The following is a 22,778-nucleotide window of genomic DNA, read 5'->3' as shown; positions in this document are numbered from 1 at the left end:
CTCCCCCCTCTCTCTTCTCCCCCCTTCTCTTCTCCCCCCTCTCTCTCTTCTCTTCTCCCCCCTCTCTCTCTTTCTCAACTCCTTTAATTTCTTCTTCTCACTTTAAAAAGTTCTGGAAAATCTGTCCCATGGAGCATCTTCTGACTCGTCTTGAAGTAGATTCACGGCCTGTGTCACGGCGTATAGTGAATCTCCTATTCAACTCCTTCTTCCCCATTAACCAGCCTGAGGATGTATGGTGTGAACGCTGTGTTACTCTAATCCAGATGAATTCAGCAGCAGCTAGAAAGTTTTATCAATATGCTTATGAGTATACTGCCCCCACCAATATAGGTAAAGTACAAAATATTATCAGTTTCTGGAAATACCATTTTCACACCATGTGATTGCTTTTTAAAGTTTTTCTCCAACAGTGCTTGCAACAGGACATTGTCGCTAGATCTTTTGTTTTTAGTATAAAATTAGTTTGTAGTTTTTGAAATTCTTGACACCACTAATGAATCCTGGTGATTTAAGTTCTAGGCTTTTTCAACAATGAAGAAAGCAAAAATGATTATTATGCTCTGTACTACACTCACTGGCCTATGTGCTTATTTGGTCTGTCTTTTTCTTCTTTCTCCTCTTTCTCCTCCCACATACCTTAAAACTATCTAAGCCAATATTTATTTATCATGCAAAAATAGTGAAATAAAATATGTTGGTGTCTCAATCAATTTGAGATCTTTCTGTGGAAGCTTCTATAGGAAGTGAAATTATTTATCTCTGATAATCTGATTATCTGGGTTCAATAGTATTTTCAAGTTGCTCAGAGAAAATCTGAAAAGCCCTCCTCCCCATTAAAAGCTTTTGAGACTTTCAGTGACAACAGCATGTACCGCAGACAGTATAATCACCTTTTGGAAAAGAGTGCTATTGAGACAAGTAAACTGGACATTTTTATTTCCAGTGAGTCCCGATACGATAAATATAAAGTAATTAGCATGGAGTGGCTTGGATACAAAGCCCAAGCTGTTGCCTCTTCTGCAGTCCTCACTACCTATGTTAGGTAGTTCTGAAATAACATGTGCTAATGTATTTCAGCTAGTCATACTTTCACTCAGAAAGGTGACATAACCCTTTCGTGTTTATCTAAGGGCGAGTTCCTCATTAAGGAGTGCAATGGTTAGGCTACTGTATCTTAATTGGGATTTACATCTGAGGAAATGTGTTTGTATATTGTTCATATATTGTTTGAATATATTAATAACTATGTCAGATGAATGTGGGAAGTTCCTCTGATCCCGACTGGCTTGTAAGTTTTTGTTACTGTTGTTGTTATTTTTTTAATCTGTGGACTTTCTTAACAATGAAATTATAGATCCTGATGGTAATTTAGCCATTTCTGCTTCATATCTGAGTGTATAAAACATTTTTCCATATCTTTTTTACCAGGAAATTTGGTATCTTTTTTGCTGGATATGTCTGGTTCTGTTGCCTGCTTTTCAGAATGACTTTCTAGCATTACATGTAGAAGAACTTACTAATAACATTCCAAATAAACAGTAAATATCTAATTTATTCTTATTGTATTTAAATGTAGCTAAATTGATGCTAACTATTCGGCGCTGCTTGAATGCCTGCATCCAGAAAGCAATGAAAGAGAGTTTTCATGATGATGATGATGATGATGGTGACAATGAAAATGAAAAGGAGAACCTAAGTGTAAGAAAGTCTACTCTATGATAAGTTCTAGTAACTTTCTTCTGTGACACATATTTTGAGAAGTAGGCAGTTAATAATAAGCCAGAAATCAGAAAGAAAGCACTTGCGCATCTCTGGATTTCAAAGGGGAAAACCACCATCATGGCATTTCCATGCTCTGTGATGATGGTAATTTGGTGAAGTAGCTAGAATAAGCTAGAAGGAATGTGAATCATAATTAAAATGAGTATTTCTCCAATTCCAGTGCTTTGTTATAAATTTATTTGACTTTGCAATCAAATATATTCAAAAAATTAATATAGCAAAATCACAGGAGCTATATATACATTAAGAATAAATAACAGAGTTCATGTTCTACAACAAACCCAACACCATTTTGCAATGAATACGTGGATTTTCATTCTTTTAAACCTTATTTTACCTGCATTTATATTTTAAAATACAAAGGGTAATATCATCTAAGTGTTTGTATTTCAGATGTTGAATAATGTGTTGTCAATAAATGATATGGCCTCCATGGCAAGTCTGTTGGAGATAACTGTAGTTCTCTGGAGAAGTATTCACAAAGCACTGGATCACAATGAAGATGCCAAAGACTATGCCATCAGAAAATTTGCTTCTGTACTTCCTGAATATTTTAAAGTATTTAAGGTAAAGAAAACATAGATTTAAACTTATATTTTCTTGTAACAGCTTAATTTTTAAGATGTGTTTATAAGTGTCTTGTATCTATTTTCATGGGATTCAGTGTTCTTTTTTGTTTTTTTGTTGTTACTATGAACTATAAACAATGGCAAGTTTCTTGGAAATCCACAAACAAGTAACAGCCATTCTCTAATTTCAAAGTCTGACTGATCAACCATTATTTAAATAGTCAACACAGACTTTTTTATGCAACGAATAGTTCTTGTAGTGTCTTTAAAGGAATCCATCCTTTGGAATGTTTTTGGAACACTTTGGAGGTCAGTAACTGAAAATATGCCATTGAAGAATAAAATACTCAGTGTGAATTTGTAAATGAGAATCCACATGATTTCCTCCTCTTCTTCATCAACACAGTTTCTCGTCACTATGATCCAGTTTCTCTTCAGCTGCTGCAACAGACAGCTGAAGAAGCTGAGGCTTCTTTTTTACTTACTTAGGATTAATTTCTGTTAATTTGATTCTATTCTCTAATAATATTTTGATGCACTTACTTATTGTTTGCGTTTGATATATACAGTTAGTTAATATCAGTCATTTTYGTAATTTTAGTCTCCTTGATCTGTTTAACTGTTCTAGTGTTATTCTTCAAGATGCTATATTTTGCCTGTGACTAATAGTATCTGCTGCAATGTGTAGTGCATTTGGAAGAATTTCTAGTGGAGGTCTTTTTTTGTTTGTGGCTTTTATGCTGAAGTCTGCTGAATTATGCTGGCTGTTGATTACAACATCATTCAAGCTAGTTCTAGTTTAAACTAGTAGTAGAAGCAGTTCACTGCTATATTCTGCAGCACGGATATACCCTAGAGCATTTGGAAATTGTGAAAGCCATGCCGAAGCATTTTTGGTAGAGGGAGTAACTTCCCTTCTGATAGCTTTGTTGAGCAGACAAGATRTTCAGCTTTAGCAACCCAGCTCTTTGATATTCTCACAAAGAGTAATCAGCTTGGATCTCTGTCCTCAGAGGCTTAGTTCCTAAAATTGAGTCAGGAGGTCCCTTCCCTGAAAAGCTACGTATATATATATTTTTTAAATGTTCTTTTAAAAATCACCTTTAAAAAGGTCTTAGTTCTTCAAATGCCCAAATAGGTAATAATTTTATTTGATTGTGTTCATGGATGTAGTACATACAGATAGACTGTTTCTAAAGAGTCTTTCTCATAGATTGGTTTCTATATAGTCCTAGTGAGACTATGTCGTGGTCTATACCTTATGTTATGATGTGTTGTAACAGCTTGTAGTGCATTTTTACATTACCACTGTTATATAAGCTCCTTTACTTCACAGTCTTTTTTTTTTTATATTTCCCATTGGAATGGATATTAATTTAAGACACCGGTTACTTGGAGAGGAGTTAGATGGTGTTGTGGTTGTGCAATTAAATATTAGCCACTACTAGGATATATGTAAGCTGGAACAGTTACTTCTTTTGCAATGGTTCTTAATGTAATGGAGTCATAAATAATTCATGGTAGTTGTTCTGACATTTTGTCAGAAAGCTGAAAGGTAAGATTATTGATAAGTGTCCTTCAAGAATATAAATCAGAAGTTTCAGATTGCAAGCCGGGTATTGTTATAAGCATATTTCAGTTCTGTTTCTAATGGGGGGRAAAAAGGGAAACCCTTAAATTTGAGATAATGTAGTCATACTTTTTTCAGTTCTTGTTAACTTTGCATGTATGTATGYGTCTGTACATACACATCATAAAGCAAAACTTTTTATCCTAGGATGATCGTTGCATGATTCCGTTGATTCTCCTAGCATCCTTTATGCCACCTGCTGCTATTCCTACATTCAGGTACTAATTTTTTTAATCCAAAACATCAATGAAAAGAAATCTCTTGTTGACTATTTGTTAATTTTTCCTCATATTCATGCATTAAATGTCCATTTGGATAAATTAATCCTCTAAATATACTTTATAAGCTAGTAAGTTCTGTGAGGTGCAAATGTGCTTGAAGCCATTTGTGAATCTTTTTTGGTATTAGTTTATTCAGTGTTTGAATTGTTTCTGCACTAATGGATATAAAGCTCACGTATCTCTCTTTTTTTTTCTTCTTCTTCTTCTTCTTCTTTTTTTTTCTTCTTAAGCTGTAGTGTGATCTCAAAACTCAGAAATCTTGACAATGGAGCTGATGAAAGCAAATATTCCACCCTGATAGACTGCATGTGTCGCTGGGGTCAAGTAGGACATATTATGGAATTAGCTTGTGACTGGTTGTCTGACGTGCTAACCCCCAGAAAGGTGTGCATAAGTCAATGAAATTTGTTGTTAGATTACATAAATGCATCATACCTTTATTTTGCTTTTTCCTTTTTAGAAGGAGTTTCTTTAATATTACATTATTCTCCTTTGGAATTATTTGTAATTAAACATATTAATAGTGTTATACTGCTTCTGTTCTTCTTTCTCATTTAGAGCATTAAAACGTCAGAACGACGAGTACGTATCCATGTAACGCATGAATCGAAGCCAGAATTAGCACTTGATTACATTGAATATTTATTGACTCATCCTGCTAATCGAGGTTGCCTGCTCGCTGTTCCTAAAAAGAAACTGAACCAGCTTTTGAGAATTCTCAGTGCTGCAAAGGTAGTGTTGTCCTTACCATAAATAGTGCTTACAAAAGAGTGCTTGACATCACATATTGCCTGACTCAAATTAAAGGTTTGCAAGGATAAAAAAATAAGATTCATTATCCCTTCTTTACCTCTGTCTTCAGCCACCATATTCCTAATAATTATTACAATACGCTTTTTGTACTGATTCACTCCATCCCTGGTTTGAATTAGGGTATTTGACTAGTTAAGTAAAGACTGCATGTTTAATGTGTAAGAAATCAGAATAAAATGGTATTGTTTCATGCACTGTTCCACACTGAGGCATTAAATATCCTCTGAACATGCATAACTAGAGGAAACCGTAGAAATATATAGAGCTTCTGGGGACAAAATTAATTTGATTGTAATTGTAATAATTTCCTTACAGAAAACTGGACTACTTGAAGGCAAGACTAGGTTTTCCTTTTTATCTGTAGTTAAGATAAATATTCTAAACTAGAAGTATATTAATTCAGATTATTTGCAGCTGGTAGATTTTAATGTGCCTATCATTTTTAGGTGTCTCAAGATTTTTGTGATCTAGTGCTTAGTATTTTTAAGGGATCTGACTTTTTCAGCATGTGCATGAAAGGAATAGTCTGAAAATCAGGCTTCCTTAATATGTCATAAGAAAACACTTCTTCACTTTGAGAGTTGTTGAACACTGGAAGAAGTTGCCCAAAGAGGCTGTAGAGTCTCCATCCTTGGAGATACTGAAAGCCCATCTGGACATGGTCCTGGGCAACCTGCTCTAGCTGACCTGCTTGAGCAGGGGGCTTAGACTGGGTCATCTCCAGAGGTCTCTTCCAATCTCAATGATTTGGTGATTCTGTTAGTTTTGGCATTGCAAAATGAAAGTACTTGACAATATGTCTGTTTCTGGGGAAGCGTGTTTATTTTTTTAATCTTTTGTTTTAAACTTATGGGAAAAGACAAGAAATGTTTGAAAGTATTTTCTGAAAAATGTGATATTGCAGGAGGTTCTTGGCTCAATTCTGAAAGCAACTGATACAAGTTCTGGTAGCTGCAATCAAGCAACTGGCCTAAGAGCCTTCAGCCTCTATTGTAGGTTGAGTATTCATCTTCAGAACAAGGTATAGTTATACCTTTTCAGTACAAGCTGAAGTTACAGCTGACATTACAGCTGAAATTGAAATTATTGAAATTGTACTGGCAGTACAATTTCAAAGAATTGGAAAGACACTTGGTAAAATTTTTCTAATTTTTTTTTCAGTTTTCTGAAGAAGGAAAAGATTACCTTTCACTTCTGAAGGAGACGGGTGCTTGGATAGAAAGTCAGATTGTACCTTTTATACTAGCAAGTGGTCAAGAGGATGGCATTTCAGAACACCGTAATATTTCTGAGTCAATTATCCAGGTTAGAGGTCTCTTACTACCTAAATTGTACTGATGCCAGTCATATGTTATGTGTAGTAAATGCAGCAATTGTATACTTATCATAGTGCACTGGAGTATTTGGAGCCCAGTAAGTAAATGAGCTAATGAAACAGTCCTGATTGTTTTGAGGTTAGGTTTGTGGTTTTGCCATTGGCATGATTGCTTAAAATGTCTCAAGCTTTTTTAATAGCTTTTAGTTATGTCATATCCCTTATATGTTATAAAACAAAAAGCATAACACTTTGTGCTTAAGTGTGACCAAACTTCAGGAATATATTGCTTTAGAAAAATTTCGAACAAACTATTGTGTTTGGCAGCATGTCTGTTGAAGTGAGGAAGGAGCATATTTTGTTTCACACTTGGGAGAATCCTCACTCGAAATTTCTAGCACAGCAGGCAATGTAACCTGGGCCTCCCAAATTTTAGGCTTCTCACCAAGTAATTCTTTTCCTCAGTCTCTCCTCCCTCATATTAAATGAGGGTAATGCTTATACAGTTTTAGGAAAAACACATTAACATAGAGTTAAGATTGTCACAGAATCGCAGTTCCGAAAAGGCAAAGAAAATCAGTTGCTGAAAACTAGTTAAGTGGTATGTCAGCACCGTTCTTCTGTAATGTAGGTCCTGGAAGGGAGGTAGAATCACTGCTGCTGCCTTCACTGTATTGAATAGCACAATAGAGGAATATGAAATGAATACGAAACTTTACTGGTAAGAAAAAGCATAGGCAGTTATCACCAGTAAACACATCTGACATCTTACTTGACTAGCTGATAATAAAACACAGAATATGCTTTTATTAGTAGAACTTAAATAGCATTTGCATCATTATTTCCAGGGAGGAAACTGAAGTGTAGACTGATATGTCTTATCTGGAAGTCAAGAAGAAAATCCAGGCCTCTTGAGCCTTCTATAATAGGCCACATGCTTGTTAGGCAGCTCCTATTTTTTTCTCACATTTTGTATACTGTGTTTTCTTGGAATGAAATATTGGTTGTGCTTTTTAATTGTTTGGAATGTATATTTAGTAACAAAGCTGGCATTCAAAGAGTAGACCTTGTCCTTCTCAAAATGTTGTCCATAAAATACACAATAGTTACAGTAGCTTCTTTCATACAGTAGTATGTGAGAGGGGATTGGACTGTCTCTCCTTTTTCCACTTATTTCTCTATCACTTTCCCTGTGACAATATCACGTTCTTTCCCATCCCACCTTTCCTTCTCTCCTTGGTCTGTTACTGAATTTGCCCTTTGCTGCTCTGCATGTTATGGATAGGGATTCACTGGGAGGCCATTCTCTTAGGTCTCTGCTTTGGCCAGAGAGTGACCCTTGGTCATCTCCTTGTTCTGCTTGAACCAATCTCCGCTGCCTCATTCCAGCCAGGCTCCTCGTGTCATGTAGGATTACCAAACCCTTGTAACTCAGTTTCTCCTCCTTCCCCTGCTTTGGTACTGCTGTCAGTTTTCCACCACTTTCTCGGGGCCATCCCACAGGCCTAGTGCCTTCTTGTATTCAGATATACAAAACGAGAAAAAGTTAAGTGGGGCTGATAGGTCCTCTAACACAAACACTGGTGTCACCATTGATAGTGTCTCTTCCTTATCCGTTAACTTCATTTACCCTTCACAGAAATCATTTGAATGTAGTTTGTTTATTTTATTTTTTTAAACTAGTTTTGAATTGTTTTCTACTACATTCTCCTGACTCATCACTTAACCCAAGGTGGATTTTAGCATTGAGCATGGGTCTTTTCCCAGATTTCAGTCAAGGGTAAGATTTGGACTAACATTAGTCGCAGTCTGTGTCCTTGAACAACTGAGCTCATGTAAATATAGGCTGGTTAGAAATTCTCTGCTCTAGTCTGTCTATACATTTGCTTTATAGTCTGTTTAGTGCATGACAGTTAGGTGTGTGCCTATGCAGGAATAATTTCTTTGTATGCTATTTTTAATTTCCAAGATAGGTAGAGATGTCATGTTCTGCCAGGAGAAATATTAAGTATCAGCGCCTCTGATCTGAAGCCTGAGTAAAAAAGCTAGAGGACTTTGCAGCTTTTGAGAAACTGTTTTTTTTTGGAGGAATGGGCAATGGAGGGATTTGGAAAACTGTTTGGAATTCCTACTTTTCAAAACGTTGCAGACTTAGTAGGTCTGAGGAGGTGCACCAGTTATCAAGGCAACCTCAGTATAAATATGAATTCTAAAAGATTTGTTCTAGAATTCATAAAATTCTGTCAAAAGATGGATAGAAGGAACAAAATGAAATATTCAGATTTAACAATAGCAGAGGTCTGCTCTCTTACACTGTATTTAATCTTTTCCATATTATAAGTGATGTTGAAAATTACATTTCTTCAATATTCTTATCCATATATTAAGAATGTTCCAGATCTAAAAACCCATGAATATATTTTTATAACTGTCCTGTAAGAGACTATACAGTAGCGTGTTTACTGCTGGATTCCATTGCTTGTACTTTTAAGTATACTTGTCCACTGAGTAGTAGTACTTTTACCTTCTGGAAGAGGATAGACATATGCTTATTCTGCTGGACTGTGGAACTATGTATCATAGAAAAGCTGAAGTGCTGTGAGGCAGGAATTCTTTTTTGGTATAGCTCGTGCTAAGTCTTCTGGAATATGGAAGTGAAAATGAACAACAAACTATGAAACGTATAGATGTTTCTCCAGTATAATTTCTCACCAAACTGTTAGTACTGTGATGTTTTTTAAATACTTCCCTGCACCTCCCACCCCTGCCCCCAATCTGGCTTCAAAATGCAAAGGATAATTAAATTATTCCCTTGATTTCACATTTTATTTTCTTTTTATTATGTATTATTACTGAAGGGCAGTTTTATGTAAATTTTTTCTGATAAATTGTTGCATCTCTTTTCTAGGCCTATCTGACAGTGTGTAAAGATGTCATAATGGTTGGCCTTGGAAATCTCAAGTTTCAAGCACACCTTTTAGATATGGCGCTTTCAGTTATACAAACAGGTATGTTATTCTGTGCTAATCTCAACATCTCCTTATATACTTAACTGATTTTTCTTACATTAAAAAAATTGTTGCTTTTGTCCTTTTGGATTCTGTTTCTCCAAAACTGGTGTTTACAGCTTATGCTTGCATTAATAATATGGTCAAAAGTCATGACAGCTTTTCAGAAATCTGAAAACAAGCAGAGAATCAGTTCAGAACCATGTCACTATTGATTACTAATGTTTCTTCCTTGCTCTTAGATGCCACTTACTACTATGTAGTTTGATTAAAAAAATTATATATATCTCAGTATACTTTAGAAGACAACATTGTAGTGCTATTTAAATTTGGCTCACATTTGGAAATTTATGCCTACAGTATAAACAGAATTAAAGCTCTGTTCCTGAAGAAATCCACAAATTGAATCCCTGTGCTCCAGGAATTTTGAAGGGACACTGGATTTTTCATCTATACTTGATAGAATATTGATTAAATTTGTATGAAAATTTCAGCTACAGGGCTAAGAAGCTAAATATGATATCATCTACACTTGTAAACTGTTGCTGTTCTTGTACCTGAAGAATATCTTATTAAAATTTTTGTATTGTGTCATTTATTTGTTTCTCTAGAGAGAGGTGGCTTTTGTATTCCAGTATTGTTGTGTGCTCTTAAAGAAATTATTGAAGCTTCTTTGGCTCAGAATATTGACACAGATGAAGTGGCAGATCTTCTCTATGCTGTTCAGACCGTCTTCCAGAAAGTTTTAGAATGTGTGGCACGTAGGCTCAAGAAACAGCAGGAAGAAGGGCTTCAGGTATCATACTACCCTTAAAATTGTTACCTATGTGTAGATGAATCCATCACTTTTACTCCGATGTGAACTGGTGTTATACTTGGACACTCTGAGTTTATTATTCCAATGGACATCTGAGCATAATATTAGAAAAATTAATTGAAAATATAATAAGTTTCCTTGACTCCAACAGGAATTCTTTTTTAAGCATTGTTGTTCTAGTAGTGATGGAAAAACTAGAAAGCAGAGAACAATACATTCTGTTASCAATGATCCTGAACAACCCTAGTACTCATAGATTATTAACCTTATCTGTAATTAAAATGAACTTTTTCTATGCAGAGCAAAAAATTCAATTATATATATTACAGTCTGGAGAGGGAGAAGTTGTGGCTCTTTTATTTTTTTCTTCCAGCCTGAATTCCCTCAGCATCAATATATGGATTTTGTCCAAAAGTTCTTCAAACCCTCCCAACTTCACAGAAAAGTCAGCTTCTTGTATTTTATAGCAGACACTAGATAGTACTGACGTGGGTGGATAATTCTGGAAAATCTTATGGTCTGCTTTTCAGGACTTATGAAAAAAACATTTCAGTTCTTTTATGGTTCAAACGTTGTTTTAGGGAATTTCTTTGTGTTTCTCAAACTTATGACTGTTGACACATGCTGCTGATTTCCCCCTGTTATCCTGGGTGACTAAAATATATCAATAGCTTTCAAGGTGTGATCTGTACTTCTTCAGAGAATAGCTTGCTGAAATATTTTAATTACACTCAAGCAATCTCAAACAGCTGATCTGTTTTTCTTTGGGTTTAGTTGATTCACTCTATTCAAATGCCTCTTGGGGAATTCATACACACTGTCCAGTGCTGGCATTCAACTTACGCAGCAGTTCACAAGGGTGTACTCTCAACTCTCCTCGCTGCAGTAGTAGCAGAGATAGATCATGCGCTACAGAAGGTAAAGTTAATGCTGACTTTTTTGTTACATTTATTTGTTTTTTAACAGTATGTTGGAACTATGTTAATGGAACTATGGGAGCTATGTTCACGAAGTGTGGTGTGGTTTTTTTGTTTTTTTTTTTTTTTTTACTGCCGATAAAGATTTTGTGTGTGTTGTCGTGAAACAAATAGGAAATTTTATATGCCATAATTTCATATTGAAATGCAGCTCTTAGATTTATGGATACAGCAGTGTAAGAACACCAGAACTGTCTTGGTGCCTAGTTCACTATCTAACTCAAACAGCAGCCAGAAAAACTTGCAAATTAGGCACTCTTGTGAGTGCCATGAAATATTTTCCAAATGTTGGACATCTATAATGTTGTTGGAGTTAGGATTTGTATTCATTAAATACATATTTTGCCTGCTGGTGTTCACATCATCTTCACAGAGAAGAGTTTGCTGAAATATTTTAAGTATACTCRAGCAATCTCAAAAACTATCTGTTTTTCGTTGGTATTGGAAGTTTTGGGATTTTTTTTCTCACTCTAAGAGATGGCTGAGAGCCAAAGATGTATTTTCAATCTTGATCTTTAATTTCCATCCTTAGTAGTAATGGGCCTTAAACCTGTTCGTCTAACTTCATCTGCTTCTGAAAAGTCATAGTGGTTGTATCAAGACTGTTCTGACTACAGATTCTAATTAAACTAGAAAATATGGTTCTAAAACATTAAATAGGTATTAAATGGATTTGCATTGTTTGGACACAAATAGAACCTGAACTTACCTTGCTTCATCTCACCCATCATTAGGGAATTTAAGATCCCAGGAGGTGAATGCTGGACCTCTGAAAGACCTCTTAAAGACTCCAGTACCATATTCTTGGAACTGTCTCATAAGGTTTTATTGGAAGCAGCCTTTTGTAATGCTAGTCCAAAGCAGGCTGGTGTCTGGCTCGGCACTGATCACTTCTTCATTCTCTGCTTCAGTACAGACCTGTCTCTAATACTGCTGTCTTTTTGGTCCCTCTGTTTGTGGTACTGGAGGAATTCTGGCTATCTGAGCAGAGTTTTTTTGGAAGGTGAAGAAGGAAGCTCTAATACTGAGAAGAATATGTAGAGAGAGGTTATTCTATATACTTCAAGTCCCAAGAAGTCCAGGGGACCATTGCTATCCTTGATGGAAGAGGGTRAAACTCCAAATGCCTATTCCTAATGCATGTAGTATTAGGAGCACGTACGGCTCATAAAATTGGAAGCTTTGAGAATTAACAAGTAGGAGCAGAGGTTCTACTCTAACTGTGGTTGCAAGATACGCCATAAATAGAGCAGCMATCAGTTGCCTGAAAGTGGAGTACTGCAGAGATGCTGCTAAGATTCTGCACTGCAGAAGGAACTGAARTGATACTGGAGATTTGCCTGCATATGTTAATGTGTCAGCTGTGGGACTGTGCGATGTGAGCATGCTCTTCACAGATGCTGCGGGGGTAAAAGTTTATGGTCTTGAATGATACTGCAGATTCATACCTGTAGGTTATGAATGCTTATGGCAGGTAACTCCTCTGAGCTGGGTTTTTCCTTGCCCTCAGGTTATTGTACTACTACGTCAAAACTTAATTTCTAGCTAAATACTTGCTGAATACTTGCCAGATTCAGAACTTGATACCAAAAAGAGCTGACACAGGGAATCAGGAAATCACTGTAATCTAAATTATTTTTAGAAATTATGTGTGCATATGTAAGCTTGCATTGCAGACACAAAGGTTATTCATTTTTGTTGAGTAGGTTGTGCCTTTCTGAATTGTAACCAACAATTAGTTAAATGAGACTTCCATTCAGAACTGTGGAGAATATTTCCTTTGATACAAATACTATTTGTTCTAGTTTTAGCCTTCCTAATTTAAATTTGTTTTGTTTGTTTTGACACTCCACAATTAGATTAAGGGTATTAGAAAAATACATGTGAACATGTGTAATTACTGAAATTTAGATTTGCTTTAATGTTTTCTGTGTACGTATATTTCTTAATATACATGAGTTGTTGACTTCTGGGGTTTTCAGGCTGCCAGCAAAGGACATGTAAATATGCCAAAGACTATTTCAGACCTCCCTCCTCTTTCAAGCAGCTTAATGGTCGTAATTATGAAGTCAGTTGATGTTGTCAGGTAAATACCTCTCTATTAATTTGTGCAAGATTGCTAATAATATGGAATGGATTATGTTGTCAAGAAAGACTTAATTTCTAAATTCAAATAGGTGTTGAATAACTAGATACTATCAGTAGCTTACTAAATTCACCTTCACTGCTTCAGATACTTCAGGGACTACTAGTCCCTTTCTCTTGATATACTGCTTGTAAATGTTGATTTGGGGAATTGAATGTGGTGGTGTTTTGTTTTTTAACTTCATCTGAAAGTGCTCATTATTTACCAGACTCTTCATCTTGATTTCTTTAAACACACTTTTTGGCTTGCTTCTTTCATAAGGTGCATATGAGCRTAAGTCCTTTCAATATAGAGGTATTTAGATGAGAGAATATTTACCAGAAATAGCATTAATCCTTTAACCTGAAAATCTGCAATAGAGTGACAATTGTACTAGTAGCTGTATACAAATCACAAAACTCTAAACATATTTAAAGTGTCTCAGTCCTGTCAGAGTCCAAAGTAGGATTAAGTGCTTTTCTTTTCTTTCTTTTTTTTTTTAAAGACTTAAACCGTTTGTTATATTTTTCTAAATTTAGTGGGTACCCTCCTGAATATATGTTAAAATTGTGACAGGTGAATTTCATTCATTGGCTTAATGTGTTCATATCCAATTTTTATTTGCATGATTATTCCTACACCAGAATTATTTTGAATGATCAAGGGGCTAATATTTATTCCTTAAAAGCCCTGGGTTCTCCATGGCTTAAGACAACTAACTCCTATTCTTAACTATTCTTAACTCATCTGTCAGGTGTAGAATAGTCCTGTCTCTGCTGTCATGAGATTTTTTTTTTTTTTTCCTAAATACATTTCTAATTCTAGTCRACGCAGCCAGACTTCAGTACTTTAAGTCTTCATGCAAAATGAAAGACTCCAGAAGGTGTGCCTAGCAGTAGGTCTCCTAATCCAAATCCTGGTTTTCTATGATACRGCTGTCCATGCAGGTTCTGCCTCAGTGAAGCACAGTTATTTATGCTGTTCTTTTGAACAGCAACACAAAGTCAATGAATTCTTCTGAAGCTTTTTCTTGTAGTGGTCAAAAAGAGTCTTGTCGGTTCTTGAAGGAGAAAACTGCTAGTTTGGACCAGATTGTTTCTATGAGTACTCTGACAAAYATATCTTCTAGTATGCACCTTTTTGGTGCAAAGATCATCTCAGTTAGATGATGATACATATCTGTTTCCACTGGTGCCTCAGGACTGAAATGGCTTTTAAGGCCATTCAGTTTTTTTTTTTTTTTAAACCTGTATCGATAGGCCAAAATCAAAGATGCTAGTAGTAAATCATTTAACATCTCAGAGATTAGTGGTATTATCACTGTTTTCCATAGCAATGCCAGAGCTTTTGACAMTAAAGAATCTAATGTAAGTTTCTAAACTGCAAAAACACAATCATCTTGCATCAGGTTCTGCAGTCTATTATGTTTTGAGTTACTAATTAAACAATCTGTTGCATTGAATCTCCGTTCCCTTTCCAGTCATAATACAGAGTGACTTGGCATTATCCGGCCATTTATGTGTGTCCTTTGCTGCCCTTCAGTGAGAAACTATCAGTACTGGAACCAATTATTTCTCTCTCACATATATGTATTTGGAAACAGCTTATTGTTCTGAAATATTCTTATTTTATCTTTGCCATAAAGGGAAGTGGCTGCATAGATGGCCGCATAGATCCTGTAATAAGTCTTATTGCAGATTAATAAAATTGAAGTGTTCCTTAATGGAACTAAATAGTGTTCCTACTAAACTAAACRGTGATAATGATAAAGTCAAAACTCCAATCGGAGTTGAATCAATCAGCAATTTAAGAGTGATATGAAATGGAATCAATACTTGGTCGGATTAGTCCACAATGATATAATAACGTTAATGCAATATATAAGCAACTTCATAAATACTGATGTCCAAGCCTAAAAAGGTTTCATCTTTCTCAGCTCTTTCAAGCAATAGTTGAGCTTCTACAAAGTTTATTTACTAGTTTCATTCAAAGTTACTTCACAAGTGGAGGTTGGTTCTTTTCTTAACTGAAAACTTAATTTTTATATTTTAGCACAGTAAAAGCATGAAGAGCCATTAAATTTGGAGCTGTTTTAAAAAGGTCCATCCTTGCACGGGTTTAGAGCCACACACTTCCTTGCTCTGTTTCCCCTGTAGGACAGAATAGTTCTTCCATGATGATGCATGATGACCATCCAGTGTTGTGCTCTGGCGTGTGTGAGGATTACGGGTCTTTTACATCTGCTGCTTTATCCGGCTTGCAGTTTTGTTTTTTCATATTTTTATGAGAATTGCTTCTGGGTTAAATTTATCTTTATCATAAAGACTAATAATGATAGCATACCAGTTAGTGATTTTATTCTGCATTATTGCATTATTCCATATTGCAGTTTGGTTTAGTTGGTAGACCTCTTTCTGTCTCCCTTGTTTCGTTTTTCTTAACGTATTTAATATATGTTCTGAAATAATTTTTTATGTTTGCTGGTAATACTATAATCTCTTGCTAAAATAGAATATATTAAGATAAATACATATATTTTATTAGTGTTTATCTCAGCCTATACAATGAATAGTTTTTGTTTTATTTTGTTATTCCTCCATGTTCCCAATATCTAAACTGTGGTTTGGAAATGYTTCAGGGCTATATTTAGTTATAAATGTTCTTCACTGTTTTTTAATTGGGAACACTTCTATTTAACTTTTATGATACACATTTTAGATCAAAATATTAATTAAACTTGTAGGTTCTAATTACCTACAAATAGTAATAGTTTTAGAGGAAGGAGTAGTTATTAACAGTCCACTGGAGTCATTTAATTTTTTTTTAACTTCCATAGAAWGCACACAAGTTGAGTTAATAAATTCTAGTATAACTATAGAACCAGTAGCTTTTTCACAGATTGACTTTCCTAAAATACCCTACAAGCTCTTCATTTCTGATTACTGCCACCTATTCTGTGTACAAACACTTTGATTCTCTTCCCAAGCAATTTACCATTCTGCTAACTCTACAGTTCTGGTAGTTCCAGAAGCAGCAGTGTAATTTGCAATCACCCAATAAATACCGCTTTGTCCTGCGTGGTATCTTTGAAGCTGCAGGGTAGCGGAAGCGGGTGGTGGCAGGGCAGCATAATCACAAAGTTGCTCTAATCGCAAAACTCTGTTCTATTTTGAAAGAAACATGTTTTACAAACTCTCTGTGCTTTATTTTTTTGATAGATCATTTTTAAATGAATTAATGGAGTGCGTTATCTCTGAAGAAATTGAAGGGATTTTTAGCCTTACAGCTACTGTCTGCATTGTTCTTATAATTAAAGGTCAGTAAAGCTATTTTTGTCCAATAAAAGTTTGTTTTGGTGTGCTACATTTTGAAAACCAAGTTCTTATCCTTTTTCCTCATTAACTGTTAAGTTACAATTTTTCTACAGGATTTAAGGTCCTATTACTTATAAATGATGCTGCTAAGCTTTGAACTCTTAATCTTTGTGTATTGAGTTTAAAAATAAAACCATTTATTAAGCTAATAAGGTCTATCTCTATATTCTGGTTTGCTGAAATACACTATAATTTGGAGAGCATAAGCTGCTTGCTTAACCCAGGGCAGTGAAAATCTAAATTAATATATAACCTCTTATTTAGGAATGTTTTTTGTTAAAATGATGTTCTATGAAAATATGCAGGTTTGTTTTTATTGCGAAATCATTACTTCCCAATTTTTCAATGTAATGATATTTCAAATAGGTAAGCACAAAACTTCACTTCTAAAGGATATTGCACCTGCCGTTCAGAGGAAGCTGATAACATGCAAGGAAGCTGCCATAGAAGAATCCAGCAGCACTGAAAGGTAAATGTGCTATGGGAAATGAACACTGACCTCTGCTATCCCCTCTCTGCAATAAATGACGTATGTAATATGGTTAGAGCACTCTGAATGACTGTGAGGTTTAAAATAGTGGGGAAAAAAAAATCTTGTGAGATATTGAGTCGAGCACAGTATTAAATTTCCTGCCCATACATTTGCTGTCTGATTGTAATCTTTGCATATTTAGTTTGTTTTCTGCATTTAATTTGAATGTTATGACTTATCCTGTATATTGCAGTACTCTGAAATGCAGTTAGCAGCAGCTATAGAACAAAGCAAGTCATCTGTTTACCATTTCTCATTACTAGAAGATTTTTCTCCCATACTTTGGTATTAGGTATATGAATCCATTCCTATGCCAATGTTAATTTTTTAACTGAGAATAACAATGACCTTAAGACCTTTCCGCTGTTGATTTTCATTTTGCTCTTTGTTAGGATTTCAGTTTCATATGTGGTTGACTTGTATTTTTTTTGGACAAGTTTCTCAACGATGATTGGCTACATTGCATTTGCAATCATTTATTTGAAATCTGCATAAGGCAGACAATCATGATGAATGGTTTTGCCTTAAGTGTTTCAAAATTGCTTAAGACTAAAATTGTTTAACATTTTATCTCTGCCAAATTATTGAAATGCCTCTGGAATTAGAATACATGCAAAGTAGACATTAAAAAGGATAAAACAGAATATGAAGAGAATGTATACCAGCGGAATTTAAATAACGTAATGCATTTTTAAGTTCATCAGAAACTAACTAACAACTCAGTGGATCTACTGATTTTGCAAGATAAATAACTGAGAAGGGTAGGAACACTGCAGGAAAGAAAAATGATTTTTTTTGCATGAGTTTCTTTCCTTTCCCTCCTCACCTTGGAGAACAGAAAAGATAACTTCTTTTCCAGGAAAACGTCAAGGTCAAGATATTGAACAAGATGATACTGGCATAACTGGAGAGACAGTCAAACTGGTCATGGATATTTATCCAAAAATTCTGAGAGAATTCAGGAATGTACCACATTGACCTGCCTGTAGAGTCGTTATTTTTTTAAATTGATATCCTTAATGTTCATTCAAAGAATGGATACAAAGCAGGCAAACTTTAAATTAAAAAAAAAAAAGCCAACCTTCATATTATTCAACTTTTTTTTTTTTTTTTTTTTGCATGGCCCTACAGCCCTGTGCACACCTCCCCAGCATACTTTTCTTGCAAATCACTGGCCTGAAGCGTGTTACTCTCCAACAGTGTAGTCACTAGACATATACCTCTAAATAGGGGCTCTGCTGTGACTGAATTGGCATCCCTCATTTAAAACTAATGCTAAAGTTACGGGATGCAACTGTGTGGAGAAGAGGGTAGGGAGCCATGTGAGCTTGTATCTCTTTCCTATTATGATATTTTAGTTTGCCCAGAGGTGGTGTTTGCATCCCATCAAGGAACCTAATGGCTGCACTAACTGGTTCTAGCGGTAGTAGAACTTTTAAATGAATATACAGTACCTATCCAGCAGGATATGGTTCAGAAGTGCAGGAGGTAGATTTCTTCCGGGGGAAAAAATGCCTCGTGTTCAGGACAATACAGTACAGAGGTAGCTGTGGTGTTGCTAACAAAACATGCATTCGCTCATTTACRTCTGCTATTGTATCAGAGCTCCAAAGGGAATTAAATGCAACTGTAGAGCTTTTTTAAAAGATATATGTAATCCTAAGAATTAGACCCAAAAGTCTTATGGTTTGTACCCGCTGCTTTACRTACCAGCAAAAAATGAGAAAGAAAGAGAGATTTATTTAAAACTAAATAAATAAAGTGAAAAAAACAAAATGAGCCCACCCTTTGTCTCCCTTCTCTGTCTGATATAAGTAAATAAAAAACAAATATTGGTGTCAGAATAAGAATTTAGAGAGTGGTTTCTACATTAGAGGGTGGTTTCTACAGAGGACAGTGTGCCCCTGTGACATAGAAAATTGATAAAGAACAAAAAAATAGCTTCTTTTAATCAGTTATTGGTCTGTGAAAAAAACTCTTTGGGTTGGGACCTAGCTTAGAAGCAAAGCTAAACAAAAATAGATGTTTTTGTGATTTCATTTAATGTTGAGTTGCCAAGTGTTTTACCAGGATGTTTTTAAAAAATAATAATTATTTGAAAAAAGTGAGCAACAGAGTAACTTAATTCAGTTATGCATCTGTGTTGATTAAGGCTGTAGAAAAGGCTGAGAAATTAAAGTAAATCTTAACCTGAGTAAATAAAGAGGCACATTAAAATGAATAATTGCTACCACTTTAGCACACTACTGACTTTGAATTTCAGGAAGAACAGAGATAATTGTTTTAGGAATTTAAGTATGAACATACCTGCCCAGTGAACAGGGATGAACCAACCTAGAAGTTGGGACAGATGAAGAGCTTAAGTTGCTACACAGTGTTTTGGTTTCATGATATACGAATGGCTATTTTTTTATAATACAAAAGCAAGAGATAATTGCAGATAAAATTAAAAGATTGAGAATATGGACATGATAGCAAATATTTTAACCAGAATCAAATTTATGATATGACAGAATTCAGAAGGTATCATACAGAGCTTTGCAGAATTTGGGAGGATTAGATTTTTGTATAGATAAAAACATCCCCAGCAATGTTAGATTTTTTTTTTTTTCCTCCTCTGTCTCTCCAGAATGGTAAACAAATTCATGCTGCAAAAAGGTTATGAGGAAGTTCCTCAGTAGTTAGGTTTTGCTTAATTAATTTATCGAGTGTTTGTACCTTCTCAGATAGATATAATGCTGGACCAGACTAGGCCACTAGTGTTTTCTGACACGCYGTTTTTAGTGCTCTGGGACCAGTGTGCTGACATATAACTAAAATGTGATTATGTACAGTCTGAAATATGCTCTGTTGTTTGAGAACTATTTTATCATTGCCTTTCCTACTCTACTTACAAACTAGCAAAATTTTAGTTACAATATGCTGCAAATTAGATTTCTGAACTTTAAGCAGAGTCTTGTAACACACAATGTTGTATTGATGCTTGCTGAAATATATTACTGTTTTTTTTTAACTCGTACTTAATAGTATTATTACTCTTTGCTTCTGAATACATTATTTCATAATAATTCTTTGAGGGATTATCTTATCTAATACCTAGGTATACCAGGAAATAATGAGACTCTCTAATTTCCCAAGAGATTTGGCATTTTGTGCCAGCATCTTAAATTGAGACCTGAAAGTAATCTATTATATATTCGCAGAGTAAAACTCCTGTCTGGTGGAGTACTTCAAGTGCTGCCCTTAAACAAGGAGTTCTTACACTAATTCAGAAGCAAAACTTTTCATTATAATCTAGTTTTCCCTCTCCAGCTGAGTTAGCAGTTTAAGCTGGCCTGGTGGGTCTGTTGTTTAAAAAATGCTGTTCAGTGCACTTTTAAAATTCTGGACAACATATTGTATATTGAGAGAATTTCCTCAAGAGTAATGGCACACACATTAATTCAGTTTATAAAATGCTAATATTTATTTCTAGGGGGGAAAAGAAAGGAAGAACATGAATTCAGTGCTTTAGGGACTAGAGAAAAATATACCATGCTCCATGCAGCAAATATTCTATGAAATAATACCTTTTTCTTAATATTCTGCATTTACATTGTTTAAATAGCATTTCAATATATGGGCACCAGAATTTAATTTAGCTAATGGCTGTGCTGAAAGATATTTCTTTAGTATTATCACTTAACTAGCCTCCCAAACTCTTTATTTTCCTCTCATTGCATCTGTAAATAATSATTCTTCTAAGTAACTTTTTTAATATAACTTTGTGCATGATCCTTCTGCCATCTACCCAAAAGTTAACTGTAAGGGCACCTAGTAAAATTGACTGAAATTTCTCTGTTTGTGGAGCTTACAGTTGTTCTGAATGATAGCTTGTTCAGTGTGCATGGTGCAACTTTACAGATTTATTATTTTAATAGTCTTAAACTGTAACAAAAAAAAAATTATACAAAATAGCATTGTGACTAAACCCACAATATTTAACTGAGCTGTATTATGCCAGCTGAGTTCTGTCATGGTTTGAAGGCCGTTAGTGTTATAAAAGAAGAGTCATGTGGCACAAACATGGCAGTCTGAATTCAAGGAGAGCTAACACCTAATATTCTGTTAATAAAATGTAGAGTTGCATCTTGTATTTCAGGTCTTGGTGTCTCATCGTGAGTGTCCTAACAATTTATAACTGACTAACCTTGCTTATCTGGGGCATCCTTAGAGTACTTGAATAATACAAATATGGAGAAACAATACTTGAGATATACAGGTGACAGAATCTCTTGCAAAAGATTGATTGCAAATGAAGAATAAAGTATACAGCAATTAACCCCAAAATAATGATTCGGCAGGAGCCCAAAGTCACCAGTCCTGTCTTTTGGGGATATCTTAGACCAGTGTTAAGTTGTGTGAGAACGCAACTACAAAGGCTGGGTGAGGGACCAGTTTCAGGGAGCGCAAGAAAATGAAAAGGGGCTCCAGAATGGAAATTTCAGAGCTGACCTTGGGGATTGATTGAGGAGTAACGTGAAACACAGAGTCAGACTGGGACTAAGGTGGGCTTATAAGCAGCTGAATGAGGCAGTAACTAATAAGGATAAGATGGAAAGCTTGGAGTTGGCAAAAGATTAGTAGAGATAAGGAGAAAAATTACGAAGACTGGAGAATGAGGGAGAAAGGAAGAAAGAGTAGAAGAATGCAAAATGGCTATAGTATGAGATAACTGTAAAGGAATTAATGATTCATGTTTTAAAAAAGAGTAAAAATGCTGTGAAGAAAATGAATGGTGTTTTTAAATAGGCACATGATTAAATGTTAGAAAATAAAATGTGCTTAAAATGAAATAGTAATTGAGACTGAATTGTTGTAGTTGACTCTCTAGCTAGAGATGGCCAGCAGAAATATGGAAAAATTGAAGGAGAAAAAAAACAGCATTTCAAAAGTAATTTTATGAAGACAATCCTTAAACTAATACAGAATAACTTGTCAAAGAAATCAGGGGGTAGCTATATTATGAGAATCACATAGTCAAGGATTGAKTTAGCATTAGCATGTCTAATTCTCTTATGCATCGTTTTGTGCAGTTTCAGAACCCTGTATGAATCATCTCTGAAATTTTTGGATGAACTTTTGAATCCTTGACCACACGGAAGCTTTTGTCACGAAAATTAAAGGAAGGAAGATGTATTGTTTTTGAAACCAGAAGATTATCTTGTAAAAATATTAATACTTAACATTTATATTCTGTTATTTTGTACATTTGAAGTAGGCAAAATGTATAAAAGTGTATATAGAAATAATGTAATAGTAAAGACTTTCAAACATTTTTAAACAGGATATTCTGAATAAATTGTCATATTTGGGTGTAAGGAAAATCAATATCTTTGTATGTGTTTTTTATTTAATAATAATTATATTTTCTCAAATACTTTGAGATTGAGGAAGCACATAACCTCAGTCCCTGGGGAGATTATGAAGCATATTCATGGATATTATGGAAAACATTTCCAGACACATGAAGAACTAAATGGTGATGAGGAATTCACCAAGGACAATTCTGC

The 22,778-nt window shown here is 34.9% G+C and overlaps 1 protein-coding gene across 3 annotated transcripts in view; it reads left to right on the top strand.

The window, feature by feature from the left end:
- NCAPG2 (non-SMC condensin II complex subunit G2) overlaps positions 1 to 22,567 on the top strand; it is a 52,012-nt gene extending 29,445 nt beyond the window's left edge. For all 3 annotated transcript variants that reach the window (XM_026069297.1, XM_026069299.1, XM_026069300.1), the window contains 15 exons: positions 111 to 333; positions 1,580 to 1,701; positions 2,179 to 2,352; positions 4,132 to 4,202; positions 4,496 to 4,649; positions 4,824 to 4,997; positions 5,983 to 6,099; positions 6,240 to 6,383; positions 9,302 to 9,401; positions 10,013 to 10,197; positions 10,993 to 11,136; positions 13,178 to 13,281; positions 16,539 to 16,636; positions 17,061 to 17,163; positions 22,302 to 22,567. In XM_026069297.1, the coding sequence (XP_025925082.1) occupies positions 111 to 333; positions 1,580 to 1,701; positions 2,179 to 2,352; positions 4,132 to 4,202; positions 4,496 to 4,649; positions 4,824 to 4,997; positions 5,983 to 6,099; positions 6,240 to 6,383; positions 9,302 to 9,401; positions 10,013 to 10,197; positions 10,993 to 11,136; positions 13,178 to 13,281; positions 16,539 to 16,636; positions 17,061 to 17,163; positions 22,302 to 22,359 (1,971 nt within the window). In that variant the 3' untranslated portion in view covers positions 22,360 to 22,567. The remainder of the gene's footprint in view (positions 1 to 110; positions 334 to 1,579; positions 1,702 to 2,178; positions 2,353 to 4,131; positions 4,203 to 4,495; positions 4,650 to 4,823; positions 4,998 to 5,982; positions 6,100 to 6,239; positions 6,384 to 9,301; positions 9,402 to 10,012; positions 10,198 to 10,992; positions 11,137 to 13,177; positions 13,282 to 16,538; positions 16,637 to 17,060; positions 17,164 to 22,301) is intronic.
- Positions 22,568 to 22,778: the final 211 nt, after the last annotated feature.

This window comes from Apteryx rowi, unplaced genomic scaffold (assembly GCF_003343035.1).
Source record: "Apteryx rowi isolate R43461 unplaced genomic scaffold, aptRow1 scaffold_29, whole genome shotgun sequence".
Taxonomy (NCBI): domain Eukaryota; kingdom Metazoa; phylum Chordata; class Aves; order Apterygiformes; family Apterygidae; genus Apteryx; species Apteryx rowi.
The sequence above is the reverse complement of the archived record's forward strand: the minus strand, read 5'-3'. Positions and strand labels throughout refer to the sequence as shown.